General features: G+C 45.7%; 6 protein-coding genes across 6 annotated transcripts in view; 4 read left to right on the plus strand and 2 right to left on the minus strand.

Annotated features, from left to right (window-relative positions):
* FOMMEDRAFT_159142 (uncharacterized protein) overlaps nucleotides 1-968 on the plus strand; it is a gene marked incomplete at both ends in the record, with an annotated part of 2,423 nt that extends 1,455 nt beyond the window's left edge. The window contains 2 exons of the mRNA XM_007269163.1: nucleotides 600-818; nucleotides 888-968. Of these exons, the coding sequence (XP_007269225.1) occupies nucleotides 600-818; nucleotides 888-968 (300 nt within the window). The remainder of the gene's footprint in view (nucleotides 1-599; nucleotides 819-887) is intronic.
* Nucleotides 969-3,872: 2,904 nt separating this feature from the next.
* FOMMEDRAFT_159143 (uncharacterized protein) lies at nucleotides 3,873-5,012 on the plus strand (the record flags this gene model as incomplete). Its single annotated transcript, XM_007269164.1, has 6 exons — nucleotides 3,873-3,997; nucleotides 4,256-4,323; nucleotides 4,388-4,409; nucleotides 4,444-4,541; nucleotides 4,601-4,632; nucleotides 4,713-5,012. The coding sequence occupies 6 exons, from the start codon at nucleotides 3,873-3,875 to the stop codon at nucleotides 5,010-5,012; spliced, it is 645 nt and encodes a 214-aa protein (XP_007269226.1).
* A 1,801-nt stretch (nucleotides 5,013-6,813) lies between these two features.
* Nucleotides 6,814-8,018, minus strand: FOMMEDRAFT_22253 (uncharacterized protein; the record flags this gene model as incomplete). Its single annotated transcript, XM_007269165.1, has 3 exons — nucleotides 6,814-6,845; nucleotides 6,869-7,835; nucleotides 7,929-8,018. Coding segments are annotated over 2 exons (390 nt in total), but the record flags the coding sequence as incomplete, so codon positions are not given.
* A 3,319-nt stretch (nucleotides 8,019-11,337) lies between these two features.
* On the minus strand, nucleotides 11,338-13,190 carry FOMMEDRAFT_90897 (acid protease; the record flags this gene model as incomplete). The annotated part of the gene is made up of 6 exons (XM_007269166.1): nucleotides 11,338-11,822; nucleotides 11,870-11,945; nucleotides 11,997-12,670; nucleotides 12,729-12,788; nucleotides 12,844-12,932; nucleotides 12,988-13,190. 6 exons carry the CDS (start codon nucleotides 13,188-13,190, stop codon nucleotides 11,338-11,340), a joined length of 1,587 nt encoding a protein of 528 aa, XP_007269228.1.
* Nucleotides 13,191-15,138: 1,948 nt separating this feature from the next.
* Nucleotides 15,139-16,826, plus strand: FOMMEDRAFT_142366 (uncharacterized protein; the record flags this gene model as incomplete). The annotated part of the gene is made up of 3 exons (XM_007269167.1): nucleotides 15,139-15,562; nucleotides 15,616-16,083; nucleotides 16,135-16,826. The coding sequence occupies 3 exons, from the start codon at nucleotides 15,139-15,141 to the stop codon at nucleotides 16,824-16,826; spliced, it is 1,584 nt and encodes a 527-aa protein (XP_007269229.1).
* A 404-nt stretch (nucleotides 16,827-17,230) lies between these two features.
* Nucleotides 17,231-18,208, plus strand: FOMMEDRAFT_159149 (uncharacterized protein; the record flags this gene model as incomplete). Its single annotated transcript, XM_007269168.1, has 1 exon — nucleotides 17,231-18,208. The coding sequence occupies one exon, from the start codon at nucleotides 17,231-17,233 to the stop codon at nucleotides 18,206-18,208; it is 978 nt and encodes a 325-aa protein (XP_007269230.1).
* Nucleotides 18,209-19,392: the final 1,184 nt, after the last annotated feature.

Raw genomic sequence — 19,392 nt, forward strand, 5'->3', positions numbered from 1 at the left:
ATGCTCTCGATCTTCGTACTCGATTATGTAATCACTTCAATATATTGTTTAAAGTTAAAAACAAATTATATTATAAGTCTGACAGAGTGATTGTTAACATTATTAATATATATAATTGTATATTATCTTACTAAAAGTATTGTAATTAACTTACAAGCACAACATATTACTTTTATGACTATTATAATCAATCAACCATTGTTACAAATAACTTAGAATATAATTTTAGCATATTATAATAGGAGTTGAGTACTTGTACCTCACATGTAATGTTGTAATAATACTATTAGTAAGCTTACTTACTCTAAAACATGTTTGTAGTTTAATAGAAACTTTGTATATTTCTTACATTTATATACAATCATTATAATTACATTACAAGTGAAATACAAGTATTATTTTAGAATGTAATGCTTATGAAATCATTTTATTAGTTTACTTTTGCTATTATTAAATACATTTGTTACGACTTTTTCGTGATGACTAAAGGGCTGCTTTTCAGCGTCTAATGCATACATCCAAACTCTTACTATTCTCTTCCTTCTCTACTGAGCACTCGGTATCTCCTAGTCTAAAGCTCCACCTCCTGACATCCCTAGCTACTTAACAATACAACAGAATCTACCTCCCAAGTCCTCATCCCTGAGTACCCCAACAACTGTTTCGCAGGAAGCGAGTCAACTCCAGGCATAGTAAAGCGTGAGGACATCGCGAGGACTATCATACACGTGAAGTGCAGCGAAGCCGAACGCACGCCCAATTCAAGTGAGCCGATTAAACACTTTGGAAGGTTCCGAGAAGTACTATTATCGGAGGATGTACGCCTCGAGCGTCTAACATCCTGTTTTTGTCTTTCTGCGCGCCTAATGTGGCGTATCCTATACTAGGAAAATAGGCGCCGCGGTCCGTTGTTAACAGACGCCTTGCCGCGCTCGACGGGGACTGCGACACAAGCGTTGTGCGAATGAACTTCTGATGTCGAGGCTACGGAGGCAGTAACAGGTGTTTGTATCCTCCATGAGGCTAAGGGGTAGATGCTAAGCGCCAATGACGCAGTATGACTGCAATTAATGTTATTGTGCACCCGGAAATCCATCAACTTGGTACCGGAGAACCCTCATCATATCCCCTTTTCGTATTCTATCTTACTCTATCAGAATGAACGATAATATTTTTTCTTGACGGTACTGCAATAGAACTCGTCACACAAATGTGCAACTTTCAAATGGAGAAAGATAATTGCATGACTATGAATACCCTAAACTCAACATTACACCATGACGTCCGTTCATAATGGAGCGCCTGTTCGAAGCAGGGCGCTTGCCGCTTGCTTCCTAACTTGACTTATGGTATACTGAGATTCCTCCGACGCACTCTTCTAATTCGCGAAGTGGCGTGCCGAACTTCGAGTTCCAAGCTCCGATACAATGGGGGCTCAGTGAAGTAGACAAAGTCTTGTTTCAAAGCTATCTTTGATGGGACGAAAGGTGCTCGGCGGCTATGATAGAGTTACAATAGAAGAATTAGGAAGGAATGTTGGCATGAAGGACTTCTAGTGACCCTGTAGAAGTCGAGGTGCTATCAAGTTAAGGCCAATTCCCAAGCTTAATTCAATTTCGGTAGTCTAAACCACGGGTCAAGCGTCGCGAATCCTGATTGTGCATTGCTTGAGTGACGAGAAGTAGGGGAAGGAAGGGAAGCACTGTGCGAAGACATCTGGATGGACAGGGAAGTCAGACGGAACAACTATCGGCTTGGCGCCTGTCTAGAATACATAGTACTAGTAGTACGGTAAACATAGACATGCTTATACAATATACTGAAACTGCGGCATTTCTCGTTCTGTGAAGACTATGACTTTCTTGGACGCGCAATTCGGGCAATGCAGTGACCCCGGAAGTCGCTGGATATTTGGGTTGAGCAACAAAGTTTACCGGTAGCTAACATGACTCGGCTGTATAAGTAGGAAGTCAGGGCCTGTTAATCCTGGCTTGTTGAGTACGTACGGATCAAGGTTCGCAAAGCGATTCAGCCTCCTAAACTAAGAGCCACCTACTGTTGTGATACTCGTATATTCAGGTCAAAGAGAGATATCCTGTACGAATTGTCAATCTAAGCAAACAACATTAAGATTGTTTACGATCCACTGACGTATTCTAGGTACACATATCGAAGATTCAATAAAAGCTCAAGGTCCGGAAATGTGCTGAACAAGTAATCAAGTAAACACGTAATGTAGGTGCAGGATCATTTGTGGACCTACAGGGACACGCTGCGACTAAGTCCAGAGTCGCCTGTACTAGACCATACTAGACTCAGGATCATCATCGGCAGAGGTGCGATCATTTTGCTCCGGCGGCTCCCTGACAAGTTCCATGTCCTTCAGTACGTTACACGTTTACATATCTGGTCGTAGTCGTTGTTGGTGGCGCAGACTATAATAGCGTACAGTCTCTTGAATGTCGGAACCAGGTCTGATGTGTTGAAGTCGATCTGGGGACGGAATCGAACATCTGCATTCCTGCGCTATTTCATGATTTATGATTAATGAGTTGCGAATATGTGAAGGGTGAGTCAAGCTATGAGCGCATAGTGAATGGATTGAGAAGTATTGATACTAATAGACGCTTCCTAAAATGGGGTCAGTCAACGTCATGAACCTAGCCTGCAGACTCATTCAGCACATCTCAGTGCAATCCAACTAACAAGCTGAGTCAAAAAATCCGCACAACGCACCTGCACGAATTCGCAATATGTACGAATGGGTTTATGGGCCTGGTGGCCACAATCAAAATGAGGCTTTTACGGACATTGCATAGCGACGGATTGTGAAACAGGTCCACCGCGGATCAAAATACGATTTAGAGTACACGGAATGCATGGGATTGTGAGCCTTGAGCCCTTAATGCGCACGACAGGAATCCATATGAAGGGTCGGAGAACTCGGGTCTCGACGTCGGCAAATGGTCAGACTAGACGGGGAAACGGTTTACGCGTTTCTAGCAGAATGCTACCGATGCAATCTAAAACTTGAATGAGAGCGACGAGGGGCTCAACATAATGAAGAAACCCTAAACTAATATCAATAGTTGAGAGAACGGTAGCAGATCGATAACTCGGAATTGAACAAACCTATCAACCCATACGTTTTTGGTAGCGTGCTGCAAATAGGAGGGCGCAAGATCCGATGAATGATTAACTATAGAAGTTGGTGGTGACGGGGAGGTTGCTGCAATGTAGGGTCGGGCGATCAGGGGTCCCACGAACGAAGCATGTGTTCAAGCTGAGTGGATCGTCCCTAGACACTTCTCCGTCTCGACGAGCCCCAAAGTGAGCTATGCAAACGGGCTTGAAGTGGAATGAAGATAATGAGTCTGACCATTCAAGATCATCTTCTGTCCTAAACGATGAGGATCCTCACCACTCGAAGAAGAGCCGGATCGTCAGAAGACAATCGGATGAAATGTTGCATGTTGCGAAGTCAGGCAATATACGATTCCGACTGAATAGACGGATTCGCGGGAGCATCATGCTATACCTAATTGGCTACTGTGTTTTGCCTTGTGCTTGAGGTTCCAGTAGAATCGGACCGAGGAGTGAATTGATTCGCCGTAACATTCTGCAACGCTCTCATGTTCATCCGGCCGACAGTCGAGCTTCGGATGCTTTGCGTTTGGCCAATAGCGGGGTTGCCGGAGCAGAACGGCGACCTCAACTTGGACGAATCAAAATGCCATCAATAACTTGAATGAATTCAAAAATGTAAGCTCGCGTCGACGCGTTCTGCGCACGTGACACTGACCTTGGTGACCTCGGTGGACTTTCTTCAAGAGGAGAGGGTACACTTTGTGAATGCTTCTAGCTCACTGAGTATGTCCTCGTTGTCTCCGAACTGCTATCTCCTAATGGCGACCATCTCGGGGTCTTTCGCACTCAATCTATCGGTGGATACATTCCAATTCATGACACCGTTGTTCGGGTTCCTCCGAGGACTCGGGTTCGGAGAGCTTGTTCTTTTCGATCATCTATGATGCTGGCTTCCTGTGGACACGAGCAGCGCGAGCGGTATATTGTGCCTTTCTTTACCAGTGATTCATAAGGAGGACGATGTTCACTCCCTCAAGAGTGTTCTCCGAGCCTCCCTAATTCCTCTCTCACTGATGCGGACTAAACTCGGAAGAGACTTCTGGTTCCGGAACTAGCCTCTCAAGATCTAGAAGTACAGGATAGATCTGGTCTAACGTTGCGGCATCAGCTATTCTGACGAGCAAGCATCATCTGTGGCGTTTAGCAATAGCAATGGCAGCGCCCGCGAAACCCGCAGTTGATGAATGAGTTGAAGAAGCGCTTGAGAACAACACATGTGCTGACATGAATAGCTGGACAGAGAAAGACGAGGGCTTCGAACTGTGATTGAGTTTTGAGCCCCGTGTCGCGCTTCAGGTTTGGATTCCTTTCCGGATCGAGTGAATATTCGGTGCCTTCGGTGCCAACTTACATCGGGAACTTGCTTGCTCGACGCATCTACAGGAGCAGCGACGGTAAAGCAATGATGCCTATTGCGGATTACAGTTCAGTTACAACCTGGATGAAGATACAGCAGATCATGACATCGTATTGATCTTACGAGGTGTATGTAACGCCTTCGTGTTCCATAACTATCTCCCCAGCTTGCTGATCGTCACCGGCATCATCACGTCTCACCTCGACAGGTAGCTATTTGTACCATCTACGGTAGTTCCCGTGTCATAAAGGTACTTTCAACCATCCTTGTCCGTGACCCTGGTCCGTTAGCACCTCTTCTGTTCGCGCGCATTGTCGCGGATCTCAAGACTAATTACGGATGTGTCCATGTCGAATTGCTCCTTCCCACTTGCCCCTGTACCTTGTTCTTGTTCTTGCTTGCCGTGTTCCAACCATGCCCGTATCATCCGCGATTACAGACTTCTCTGTCACACGACGTACTCCCTGGCCTCGGCCATGGTGCTTTAGCAGTTCTTTCCCAAACGTGAAGGTCTTCGATGTGCCTCACGAACTTGGCACGAGATGCGCGTTCTACCCCCCTTGATATTCCTATTCGCATTACTGTGAAGACATCTGAGTTCAATGTCTGTGTGCGAGTCTGAGGTTAAGCATTATCGAAGTTACTAATGAGCATTGCACAGTCGTCACCCGTCATTTCAAAATCCCGAGCCAACCGCCGGCGAGGATATTTCTACCACCTGGCTTCCCATCGGCACTTTCTATGCCTTTGCTTAGAACACGCCTTTTTTTGAACTTGTGGGCGACTTCTGGCTGGCTGATGACGCCGTTTAGATGTTTCATTTCTGAATGACTTTCCTTCCTTTCGCTGTTCCGTTTTGTCTTCCCGTCGGCATTCACTGTATTCTTCCCATCTGGAATACCTCATCACCTCCCGCTCTCATGCAAATGCCAAGCCGGACTCGGCCTATTCATTCTGTGGATGCCTCCGAGACTTCCATACTTTCGGCCTCGCTCGGTATCTTTTCTTCACGTGCCTTGCCATGCCCGTGTTAATTAAAGAATAGAAGAAGTCGAGCTGCACGTATAGAGAGAAACAGTGCCCATAAGGTGCATAGAGCGAATTGAAGCTGTACGTACCTGTTTACTTATGTTCCTGGAGGCTAACTGGCTGCCTCCCTGGAGTCTGGTGACTTTCTCGTGTTTTCTACCGAATGCCGCATTCTGTTTGCCGATGTTCCCCTTCTGTCCGAGGAGAAAAGGTTCAACGGTTTATATTCATATGTGAATGGAATTCACTTATACTTCGGGATAGCTTCCCCTTGGTTCCTGAAATTCTTGGTTTGCGTTTCATGGTATGCCGAGCTCACTGTTGCATCGATGCTTTTAAATGGGATCCACATCATGGATTTCTATGTAATTTGGACGTGTTTAGACACGCGACATGAAGCTTGTACATAGTTTACGTTTATCACTAAGTTCAAACTACCATTTCTTTATCGAGTCTTCGTCCAGAACGGTGCGTCCTCGCGTTACCGTATAACAGTCATAGTCTTCTGCGTTGCGGTCCTTTGTACATTGTACGCATTGTATACTTGTGTACCGGATTACGGCTTTGAGAAATGTAAGTTGTGTAATTCTAAACCGAGGTCTGACTGCCCGCTCTATCTGTAAGAGGATACACATCAGTGATCTAAGGTGTAGTATATGCAAGTATACCAGTGCCGTTTACGACAGTGTTGGTGGTAATTGGATATAGGAAATGAAGTGTAGAAAACTGTCTATCAATTCTAAAGCTTAAACATCAATTTCCTGTATTTCTCTTCTTTTGCCAGATGCATCTGCTTTACTAGTAGAGGTAGAGGTCTGCAATGGTGGCTCACTCCCGTTGAGCGGAGCAAATACAGCGAGACAAGTAGTCACGTTCTTTATAAAAGCTACCTTAAGCCGTTATCTGTGAGATAAATAAATGACGGGAAGGTGAGTTAAATCTACATTAGTTCAGCAGCTGAGTCTGTGAGCGTCAAACATCTCTCGCTCGTACTCGCACTTCAGTCTGGCCCTGCTTTTCGAATATGCCCAGCATATCGTCATTAGGATGAATCTGCTAGTAATGAAAATATATTAAAGAAATAAACACAACAGAATATGCGATGTGTCCGTATCGTCGAGCTTCCGGTTCCAATCAAAATAATTTAAAGCAAAGCGTAGGGAAAATAAATAGGTGAGAAAGCCCGATAAATGCAATACATGTGAGAAAGTATGTGATGAGAATGAGCGAGAAAGGGGAGTGATGCGATCCGGATAAACGGAAGAAAATCCAGGAAATTGAGTCTAAGAGGTTGGTGCTGTACTTCGGTAAGGTGGTTGCACTTCGTCTATGAGCTCCGTTCTATTGGGTATACGACATGGAGCGTTGCGGCGGTTAGGCATAATTGACACTTTGCGGGCGCGACACAGGATCAGTCATCGGAGCGTATGCGTTTGCTCCAGCCATCGCGGGCGTGAACACCTTGTCCATGCATGCTCTCTTCCTCCGCGCACGAAGACGTGAGAAGATGAAAAAGGCAACTGCAGCTAGCAGTAACAGACCAACTACAGACACCGTGATGAAATGCCAGGACTTGTAATAAGGGCCGTTAATCCTGATGTTGTTGACTTTACGGGGTGGACTGCTTAACAAGCTGATGTAGACCCGCAAGTGCGTCGCATCTCTTCTTTCAGCGTCAAGAGAGCGAAGAGGTGAAAAGGGATGGAGCAACAACCAAATCAAAGTGTTTCCATGAAAAAATACCATATTTACTCTGGGTATTTTTTTCCCCTTGATGAGTGGGACGCAGATGGGTTGAAGGCGATGTGATCACGGTAAACGTTATAATCGAGATCGGTGAGGGAGAAAAAGCACTACATACGTTCCTTACTTCCAAGCCTGGCTTTCCATGTCTTTTTCTCAAGTTACTTGGTGCAATTTGGATCTACGAGAGTGTTCGGTGGTACCTTTATGTAAGGTGTTGAGGAGAGAGCCGAAGTTACGTTGAAATTCAGCAGCTGAGTCAAAATGTGGCAAGTAAATTCCATATTATCACGGCTATGTGTGACGGTGCATTATGCGCCAACCACAGCAACAGGTGCGAAGCTTTCTCCGTTGCATCGGTCTCCCGAATTTCTTCGGGAGCATGCTCCGACAGATTCAGTTTGTCAACTGCTTCCGCAAGAGTCTTGCCATCCAAAGTGCTCTTTTCGTCCTTTGCATTGTCAGCGCTCGAAACGTCGTCCGAGTTTGTCTGTGAATCCGATTCCGATTCGGCATACAGTACTCGGTCATCATCGTCCGCATCATCTTCAAAGTCGAGCTAAAAAGAATACAGATTACGTGGAAACACAAGTTAGCAAAATAAATATCAAAAGACGAAGTAATGAAATCAGATGGAATAGGAGTTGCTCACCGGGTCATAAACGACTCTAACCATCAGACTGCAGCTAGGGCAAGTTGCAATATCCTCATAGTTTGCGAGTTGTGTGCGCGAAATCTCGAACCTGTCACCACACGGACAAGGATAGTGTTAAACGCCCTTCTCTTCATTCCATGCCATGTCCTCGATCTCGATTTCGTCATAATATGCTCCCTTTTCCTGAGTCAATCTTGTTTCGCCTCAACAAAGGAGGTATTTCGGATATAAGTGGGCCTTTTGATACAGAGATGCTTAATTAGAATATAGTCTGTTCGAAAAACAGCGGAATGATGCGGAAGTAACAGAGCAAAGAAATGAGCGATGAAGATGACTTACTGTAATCAGGCAATCACGTGATAGGTGTCACCTGACGTCCGTGGATTCAGACTCACTGACTCGGCAAGATTTTTTATTTTATTTCATTTTTCAACTGCATGGTCTACCATGTATCTAATGGAGTAAACTCTATGTTTAATTCTCATAAAACCTATCTCTGTTAGTTTGCATTATCTGTGCTATCGAATCGGCTGACAGCCTCACACGAAAAAAGCCTCGACTAACTTAGAGCCCTAAACATATAATTCAATATTGTAGGTTCATTGCGCTATTCCAACTTTATCTTGATCTCAGATCTACGGTGTACAATTGGACATCCTTTGTGGATCTATCGCCTCTCTTGGTGCGACTTGTCATAACCGTCGCTCTCTGTGGCGCCCTACGCGTGATCATCCCGTTGTAACAGAGCTGCATCTTTGTTTTCAACAGGCAGCAATGGACTAATAGCGATGTAGAAGGAAATACTAGGATGTCTGTGTTCCTTTTACCCTGAATATGTCCGTTTTACCCCCTATTGATAATACCGGTATGTTGCTTTCAAAGAATGTATAGACGACGACGCATGCTCATCGACAGCATTCAGTAAAGTCGCTTATCGATACAGTATATCCGGTGGATGAAACGTCCAGTTTTATCCCATTCAGCGGAGCAATACCCTTTGACCAGCGCGTACGCAGGATCAGAATTGCTGGTATGGAATTCCACCGAGAGCAGAAGTGACACTGTACCACAAGGCGTGTACGGTTTAAACACTTTTCCCTGGACATTAGACGTTATGTGGAAAGATGAAGACAGTGCATCGACGAGCCGTGACAGGATAGCCCACCTTCTAATAAGAATTTCTGGTTATTACCTCGAGGGTGGCTCGGATGTTTCATCTACTCTCGCGGTAAATGGATTGTGGCGAATTTGTCTTCACACCGATCCAGCGCTGATGAGAGCGGAGAATCTGTCGACTCAGATTCCTTATAGAACACCATGTGAATACGTTCTTTCAAGAAAGGTTGGTCTTTGACTTTCAATAGGTGATGAAACGCCTCGACTAACGTTATTGCCTCTCGGCATTGATTTGGCCGTCTTCTCGAGCAAGCGTGGACTACAGCACACGGCGCATTGAATAGAACTCACCTTGTGCTGGCATATCTTGACAGATTGCACAAGAAGTCGAGTTTCATGCCATCTATTGGCTCGATACCATTCAAATTTCACCACTTTCATTCTTCACGTTTTGAATAGGAAGCTCGACTCTAACTCTATAGAGTACGCCGTATCTCGGAACACCCGTAAGTTTATGTCGTACGATGCATGCTTGCGCTGTCGCATTCTTGGATGAACTTTAATTCTCGGGATTGTCAACCGTCACCATTTCCGGGGTTTTGAGAGTGGGTGTCGAATGCCTTAAACTTGTCCTGGGTCCATACTTAGAGCAAATCGATAAGGTTTTCAAACTCGCATGATCGTTGAATCCGCTTCACTGAAACCTACCTGTCTGTTGTAGGGTGACCAGGTGCATCTTCCGACTTGGTGCAACGCCTTCCATGCTTTCGCCGGAAGATGTGTCAGATCCTCCCTTGACGGTGATCCCCCCCGCCTCCCCTCCGAAAAAGGTATCAAAGATAATCTTGGTGTCGGAAGAACTTATAACTTTTTCAAGCCAAAGCTTTATTTCAGCCTGATGGCTCCTTATGTCGGCTTGTCACTAACCGTTCACATGTTTCATCCAACAGCACTGTCTGGTGTCCACAATGTATTCTCCACCTCCGCGATTCCCCGGCGACCAGAGTCTCATACTAACTGTGCGTCACTTCTGGCGCTGCAGAAAAGGCAGTCTTAAGGACTATAACACCTCCGGCCCTTTCATTTCCGTGTCATGTGAATGGATCTCCTCAATGATCCTGGCATGAATTTATAATTCCCGACTCGGTGTCTACGCACTCTCTAACGGAGCATGGTGCCTGTTAAGCAATCTAGGCGCAAACCCCTTCACTACTTCCTGCAACTCTCTCGCCCCGGTATGTCCCTTATTTAGTTGAGATATGTCAAGGGCTTCTGCGCAGTTTGTGAAGGGTCGCCGGACGGTCCAAGCTGGGGTCATGCCAAGGAGGAGCGGTGGCTCCCGGTGAGGAGCAAATGCGTTTGTCCAGAGTGCAGACCGTAGCCCGTGTCCCTAGTATAGAACATACTAGCACAACTACGTCAGCTCCGCAGCACTGTCTTGCTAACTAACTTTTCACCGCCGCAAAGCACCCGGAGGTGTGGCGGAGTCATCGACGGCGTCCACAATCCGACGCTTCTTCCCGAGCCCGACGCCCGAACTATTTCCTTTTATGGATATTCATGCGCTATTTTTATAACTAATGTGAGTCCAAACACATAGGTGAGTGTACCGCATAACGATGCTGAATGGGTTAAATTCGAGAACAATCCTGAATGTGCTGTAAAGTGTGGCCTGGCCGGATATGCTCCGGTCCGGGTCAGTTCAGGGTTTTAATTTGATAGACAAAAAATCGAAGCATGTGAATCATGTTTAGTAGAGGTAGAAGTCTGTCATGGCGGCTCACTCCTGTCGAGCGGAGCAAAGCTGGCGAGACGAGTAGTCACATTCCTCTTACAAAAGCTACCTTAAGCTGTTATCTGTGAGGCACAGTAAATAAATGACGGGACGGTGAGTCAAATCTACATTAGTTCAGTGTCAAATATCTCGTGCATACCCGCAGTTCAATCCCGCCCTGCTTTTAAATATGCGCAACATATCGTCATAAGGATGAACCTTCTAGTAATGAAAATACAATAAATAAATAAATATAACAGAAAATGCGATGTGTCCGTATTGTCTAATAACTTAAGGCAAAGCGCAGGAAAAATAAATATATGAGAAACGCCAGATCAATGCAATACATGTGAGATGGTATGTGAAGAGAATGAGCGAGAAAAGAGGCTGATACAATCCAGATAAATAGAAGAAAATCTATAAGTCTAAGAGGTCGGTGCTGTATTTCGGTAAGATTGTTGCACCTCGTCCATGAGTTCCGTTCTATTGGGTATACGACATGGAGTATTGCGGCGGTTAGGCATAATAGACACTTTGCGGGCGCGACACAGGATCAGTCATCGGAGCGTATACGTTTACTCCAGCCATTGCGGGCTTAAACTCCTGGACCATGCATGCCCTCTTCCTCCGCGCACGAAAACGTGAGAAAATGAAGAAGACAACTGCAGCCAGCAGCAGCACACCAACTACAGAGACGGTGATGAAATGACAAGACTTGTAATAAGGGCCTTTAATTCTGTTGTTGACTTTACGGTGTGACCTGCTTAACGAGCTGGTGTTAGCATCCGCTTTCGTCTGGGGAGAATGTTTCGCTTCGCTTTCGGGAAGCAGAGCTGGTTGCGAGCCAGTCTTATCTAATCCACCTAGACGCGCATTGACAAAATCCTTGTGTGCCGCCGCTGGGCCAGTCACAGAAAGAAGTTGAATATATGGATCTGCGACGGAGGTGTTTGAACCGTCAACGAAGTCTCCAAAGTTGATCAATAAATAAGCGTTTCGCACTGTCGAATAATTAGTAGGACATTTGTGAGTAGAAGTGATAACTTACAAAACGCCATGCCGAGTATCGCGTCGATCCCTCCAAACCGTGTATGATCTGCGACAGATGGCGGAATTTGTTGGAACTGAAACAGACTTCAGTTAACTGAACGAAGGCAAGAACTGCTAATACGTACAGTTGACATGCAGGTCGTGAGTTTTTCAGAAGAGTCGCCTTGCTCAGGCATAGTTAAATCCAAGGGTGCAATCGGATACTTGACTCCACCAAAGGAGAAAGTGACGTTCAGCTCATAGTCGCAAGGCACTCGCCAGTAACCCGGAGATTCAGAACCGTCCTGAGTAACAAACACCGCACCCGGCACACGTCCGTAGATAGCATCTGAAATCTCCCTAGAGACCGGCGGGAAACTGTAGCCTGTGTCGAACATGACGTGCAACTGGTTGGTGGTGCCCTGCTTCGGGTCAGGAATGGATGTCTTCGTTAACAAGTTCTCGCCATCAGGTCCTATTATCCCATCCTCGTCAAGTAATGTTTGCCAATGCTGGATACCAAACTCGTCACGGAGAGCCGATAGCTTCTTCTGTTTCGTAATATCCTCAAGCTTTGGAATGACGGATCCGATGGTCAGTTGACCTGTCTGTGATGCTGTGCTCCCGGACTTCCCATCTGTCTGGCGACTGAGAAGGACGGAAAGGAAATTTGGTGTCGAAGCATTCTGGAGGAAGATCCGGTCAAGTGGAGGTGCACCAGCAGTGCCGTTGATTTTTGCAAGGATTTCGGAGGAGACGGCCGGCCCCAGCCCGATTAAGCCGCCGTTTTCAGGCGTATCGGGGGGAGGAATGGCGTTAACTTGGGGACGAAGATTAAGGGGAAAGCTCTGGGAACTTAAGTTGCCTGAACGACATACTATAGGCTTGGTCTTTGATTGTGAAATCGCCAAATACCATATCGGCTGTGTTGATAAACCCTAGATGAATCACTCAATATAAAGTAGAAAACTACAAGTAATGGAGACGATTTACCTTTTGCTGATGAATCTACATAATCTACTTCGGCCTCAATGCTGAGGTTTTTCGTATTAGGTACGTCTCCAGAAACCCATAAGTCGGAGCTTTATCAAAACGGCGTCAGCTATGGCTCGTGTTTCGCCGAATCTGGACACGTACCTTCCGGTGTCAATCTCGACCGAGAACTCCGTGCCACCAAGTGTGATGTTGGTATAATAGCTCATGTCGCCATGGTTGTATACTTTCGTGCTCCCATTTCCGAAGGCCCCAATGTCGACAGATCGTTTGCCTAGCAAACTCGAAAGGGACGATCGAGACCGTCCAGCGATAGGGAAAGAAACCGCTTCGACCGAGGTCACCATGAAGAGTGCACCAGTCAACGCACCGAATGTGCCAGAGAGACCTGTCACTTTCATGTCGAAAGAAGAACGTTAACGGGAGAAAGTGTGGAAAGAGGTATAGAAAAAACATTTTTCGTCTATGTTTTTTATACAGCACATGAATGAGAGAGTGATAGCACATCGCATGGACACTGTTTGAGTCTCATCATCGCTGTGCAGTGCAAGGAACCATCCATGTCTTTCGTGTTACGGGGAAGCACAGGTCATGAATCACCGCTCAGAGCGTACTTCGTGCATGCCGATAATGAATTCTCTTTCGTCCTGCAATTTCTTGCGTGTTGTCGAACCTTCACTTAATTACTTGTCTAACAATTGTGAGAATATACGGAATAATCAATGTTGCGAATAATCCTAACCTATCCGCCGTTTTCAGCCTTTTCACGTAGTATCTGAAGCATTTGGGAACACTGACCAATAGCAGTTCGATACTACAGAGAGCTTGTTGCAAAATAGGGAAACATTAGTGACATAGAAATGTGACAGCTCTGCATAGCGCACCAATGCAATGCTGTAGAGATACCTCAGGAGGCACTCACTAAGACATTGCAATTACTATCTAGCATTACACCGGTTCATTGCAATTACTATCTAGAAGAGACTGAGACTTACAAGCATTTTATATAATCGCATGCATGACTGTGCAATTAGGAACCGATCAAAGACAACCATCACCTGTTCGTCACCAACAGTGCTAGAGACATTCATACTGTACTGTTTCATGGCATGGCAAAGCGGTTCGTAGTCTTTTTCCAAACCACGATAGAGAACGGAACATCAGCGCCTTCCGCACCAATAATATGAATAATCCCAACGCAGATATACAGGGAATGGTTCAGGTCCATCAGGCTTCCTAATTATTCATCGTTATGCTGAAGTCTAGTGTTGCCGCATCCGAGTAAAGTTCATGGCGAATGAAGTCTCGGATAGTCGCGATAACTAAACGCGGAAGTGGTTTAATGAGACCCTGGGTTCTCACATTCCATTCAGAACAGTATTTTTTAAATAAAATAAGAACGGAAATACAACTCACGTGTAGACTCGCAAGTGCGTCGTGTCTCCTCTTCCAACGTCAAGAGAGCCAAGAGGCGAAAAGGGACAGCGCGTAATATGCTGAATCAAAGTGTTTCCATGAAAGTGCCATCGATATCAGTACTTTTTCCCCTCGATGACTGGGGACAGATGAGCTGAAGACGGTGTAATCACGGTAAATAATCGAGATTGGTGAGGGGGAAAAGCACGACATACGTTTCTTACTTCAAAGCCTGGTTTTCCATGTCTTTTTCTCAAGTCACTTGGTGTAATGTGAATCTTCAAGAGTGTTTGATGATTCCTTTATGTAAGGTGTCGATAGAGGAGAGTCGAACTTACGAAATTCAGCAGCTGCGAACATGTGGCGAGCGTTTCTCACGCTTACATTTCGTCAACAAAACAAAACAATCACTGGCAACGATTCACCTCTGTCTAGTTTCTTCGAGTATAGATAACAAACTGTCGCGAGAATGAACATACTGATATAGTCAAGTATAACAGCGTGATAAATGCTGAAGAATATATTGTGCGTCCGTATTTCCCAAATTGCGAATCCGATCAAGAGACATGAGAACGAAACTGGAAAAAAATGAATGTTATTTAGTAAATCAGGATTAGAAGAGAAGGAGGTTGTAGCAGCAGGTTATTCCTGTCGTGTGGATTAAATATAACAAGATATTATTGACTGTCTCTCGCAAAAAAAGGTACGACGAGTCCACAGAGAGCATAAGTTGTTTACTTTGCACCTGTTATAATATTGAAAATTAAGTACGCGACGCGAGGAAATCACGTGCACGGTTACGTGTTTCATAAAGCAACTTCACGACGTTCAGCATTGAGCAAACATTGTTTCCACTGCATGGCCATGAGCTAGACCCTCATGTTTGACTTTACTCGTCTCCTACTTGCACCTGAACCTCTATTACTCCTTGTGTTGCAAGTTGTATCATCTTTGGCTCAATCTAACACTCTCGTGCTCAACCAGTCTCTTACCCTCGATACCGCGAATCTAGCGACTTCGACCTTCTCTCTTCCACAATCGTCAACGTCTTGGTTGTTCATTTCTGTTGCACTTTGTAACGGAGAAACTTTGGTCTCTGGTGGAAATGAGCCACGGTTCTTTGTAACTAATAACTCTGCTGTGACCAACCCGGGACCAAGCTCGACCGACAGCGATGTGTTTGAAATCATTCCAGGAGGCAATGGGATGGGCAATTTCACGCTTCATGGAAGTAGTGGAGGTGTATTCTCAATAACCTCTGGGAACGCAAGGCCAATTTTAGAAGTGGGAATATCAGATACTGGTAAGTTGTCTTTAGAGTATGCCATCCCAGAAGATTTCCGACCAAGACGATAGAACCTTTACATCAACATCTCAATTCACTCCCTCTCTTGGGTGATACGACCGCGAACCAAGTACTTCTATTTTCTACATCGTTCTCTCCAATCACTTTCGAGGAACCGACATACCCCAATTATACCCTTCCCGACGCAAATTTGACTGTACCCAATCCGCCTACGCAGACTCCGAATTTCACACTCCTTGTCGGACCAACTAACTCGTTTCCGGAATTCAATTATACGACGAATGCCTTCGTTGATGGATCTCCAATAACGGGATGCGCTTTGGCGAATCGACCGGGCTTGACCGTTAATACAGGGTCTAACACCGGAAATGTGCAAACAAAACTTGTGCTACGTGACTTCAACGGATGGCGGACACAGTGGCTAGCGGGTGGGCTGGACCCGCTGACAAACTATACCGCCTTCGTATTGCAGGACAATACGAAGGTCTCTGGTCCAATTAATTTCGTGACCAAGTCAGGTATGTCTCTGACCAAGTTCGAAATATTATTACGAGTCTAATTTAGGATAGCATCTTTCTCTTGTCCACTCGTACACTCTTTACCGTACTGCCCCTTGGTGTCTTACGCAGTAGCGCTACCACCTCCCCAAGGGCAACCTGGAACGGAAGCATATGATGCGACAACGCTCCCCAATAGTATCTCTGGCCCTATTGTATCTTACATGTCAAATTTCACGACCTCGCTCCTCACGTTCGCATGTGGACGTGATTGGTACTCGTCTATAGTAGGTTGCCCGGATTGTCAAGCCGCTTACCGCACTTGGCTGTGTACTGTGCAGCTTCCGCGATGTAGCGAATTTCCATCCAATACCAGCACGTCCAATGTTGCTGCTCCCAGAAATAAACGCAGCTTCTGGCGACGTGATGACTCTGCTCAAACGACGTTCGTCGCACCCGCACTCGTGGAGCAAAACGCGACAGGCCCGGTACGAAACACGTCGCTTCCCACGTTTTCTGGAAATTGGACACAATTACTGCCATGTCTTGAGACATGCAATGCGGTGGAGAGAGCATGTCCACCTTTCCTCAACTTCAAATGCCCTATACCGCGTTTCAACGCTGACGAGAGTTATGCTGTCGGCTTCATTGATGGTGACGCTGCTAATCCGGGTGGCGAATGGTTAGTGCATGGAGGGACGACGGGGACCGCTCAGGACAGGTGGGGAAATGTGTGGTGTAATGGACCTGGACTCAATAACTAGGCATGTAGTTGTACATTATTCTCAATTTTGTGTATCAATTTAGAGATTATCAGAGTACTATTCGGGTACTATAGTTTGATTAATGTGTGATTATGAGATTACGGAAGCACATTCATTAATAGTACTTCGAAGGATGATACGTTATGATTCCTTCGGTATCACCTGCCTTCACCCTTTGTCGTGTAATATCGTATCGTGAGATGTGCATCGCTGTTTTCCACGAGACATTGAAAACTGTGGTCAGTCAGACTGCCGGAGTGAACACGGCTTACCTAATTTCATGTTGGATTTGGCTTTCCTGCGTCTTGGTGTCTTAGTTGTAATCTACCTGTGGGTCCTACCATATTACCATAACTCTCGATCCATCACGAGCCAGAGAGATCTCCGATGCTGGCGTATAGCTGATGGAAGACAGAAATAATCCTATCAGTCAAGGCCTGCAGTCCAACGTTACGGCGCAACCTGTGGAGGTTTCGTCCAGCCAAGGAGACGTTGAAACTCGACCTTTCCCTAGGGTACCTCTCGAAATTCGCATCCTCATCTTTGAACACGCTGCCTGTGAATCTAAAGCTGCTGCTGCATCTCTCGCGCTCGTGTCGAAGTTCTCGCGAGCTATTGTGTTGCCGTTCTTGTTCCATACACTCATCATCCAACAGAGAAACAGAACCTTTGAGCTCGTGCGATTCTTGCGAGGACAACCCGACATAGCGGTACATATTCGTAATATCTGGTGCAGACGGAGCATAACAGAGGATTGTGTGCTACCTTTATCTTGCCCACAATTGGAACGCATTGCCATCTCAAGTTGCTGTTTCAGTGCACTCTGTCACCTGGATGTACGAGGACTTGGCCGCGCCTTTAAGGAATTTATTCCATGGACAATCGAAGGGCCGGCTTATGCCTCCCCTCATGAGCTGCTAATATTCCCTGGTTTCGTTGCTTGGCACAATCATGGTCTAAGAGGGTTTATTGCGCTTTCCTCGCGACTGAACCGTCTCTGGTTAAGTCAAACTGTCCAACTTAATGTTTTGCTCTATCATAAAAATGCTGTGGCTGTTTTGTCGCACCTTACGCATCTAGCAACACCTATAGCCGGGCCCAACGCGGAAACCACGGTTCGGAATGTATTCAATGCGTTTCCCGATCTGACGATGTTCGTTATCATGCCTCGGCTTCAATACGATCCAGGATGTGTAACCCACAATCTTCGGGGTTCCGAGGACGTGCGTTATACGGAAGAACAAACGATCAAGGACCTTCACGGCTCGTACGATAAGCGGGTACACGTTTTAAACGCCTCAGGCCGGTTTACAGAAGACTTTCTGTTCTCGTTGTGGAAAGGACAAGAGTCTAAAATTTGGGATCCAAGGATGTACCAGTAGCAGACGCCAAACAGGGGAAATAGGACATCTCTTTTTTCTTGTTTTTGTTTTTGTTTTTGGGTTGCATCTTCGTTTCCGTCGGAACTATGGTTACTTTGATGTGAGTAATTCACGTTGTTCCACTGCGACTGCCACTGATTTTATGCAGTAATTCTTCTAGATGACCATTACAGGATGACTTTTGCATACACCTGCTTTGATTTTGTAGTGTAGACAGAGGAACGGAAAACATTTCGGTACAAGATGTCCATCCACCTCCATATCCATGGACTTGAATTATTTCCACAATTCTTGATTTCCTCGTTTTGCATATCATCTTGCTTCCTTCTTGGGTCGCCTAAGCCGTTCTTGTCCATTGTTTCCGTTCACAGGTCGACTTGCGATTTCCTCTTTGGTTGTAATAGTTGGTTCCTAAGCTCAGGATCGGTTTTGATACAAGGTGTATTACATTACGGAGAAGTAACACAACATTCTGTCTACGGTGTGTCGACTTGGCTCATGACCTTACGGCCCATATCTATCCCGAATGGATTCATCATTGATTGTCTGGTATCTAGCTCAGCTTCTGGCTTCAATTTTCATGAAATCATGCGGAGATGACGTGTATTACGGACTTCGAATTTAGTGCGGCAACGACGCGTCGGTGATTTCCCGCCTGATAACACGTCATTTTCTTGCTTACTCTTGTCCCTCATCTCGCTATACGCATCTTGAGACGTTTCCGAGGCCTGAAGCTGTGGATTCCCGCGATGATTCTCCACTATAGCAAGCGTCAAACGTCATGTTGGCTCTAGTTACTACCGGGGTTTACCTCAGGAAACTCGGATGTGGCTTCTTCCGCTTTGCGCTTCTCGCGAATCTTTTAGCCAAGCAGAATGAATACTGGTCGCTTCGCTTTTGTTGTCGAAAGGATTCAACTCATGTCAATGGAATACTCTGCACATCTATGCACCTGAGCATAAATGCTACTCTCGATGCTCTGTCTTTGGTTCAGTGACTTATGACCTCGGTCATGTTCTTACATTCGCTTTGCCGTCCCTTTTACACAACGACAATCGTATTCACTTCTAGTTCATGATTTGTGGAGCGATTCTATTAGCGAAGCTATAAATATTGTGGGGTGTGGCCCCGTCGCGTCGCGAAGCGGATCGTTGCAACGCTAAGACGACCTCCGAAACGTCATC

Source organism: Fomitiporia mediterranea (genome assembly GCF_000271605.1).
Source record: "Fomitiporia mediterranea MF3/22 unplaced genomic scaffold FOMMEscaffold_9, whole genome shotgun sequence".
NCBI classification, from domain to species: Eukaryota; Fungi; Basidiomycota; class Agaricomycetes; order Hymenochaetales; family Hymenochaetaceae; genus Fomitiporia; species Fomitiporia mediterranea.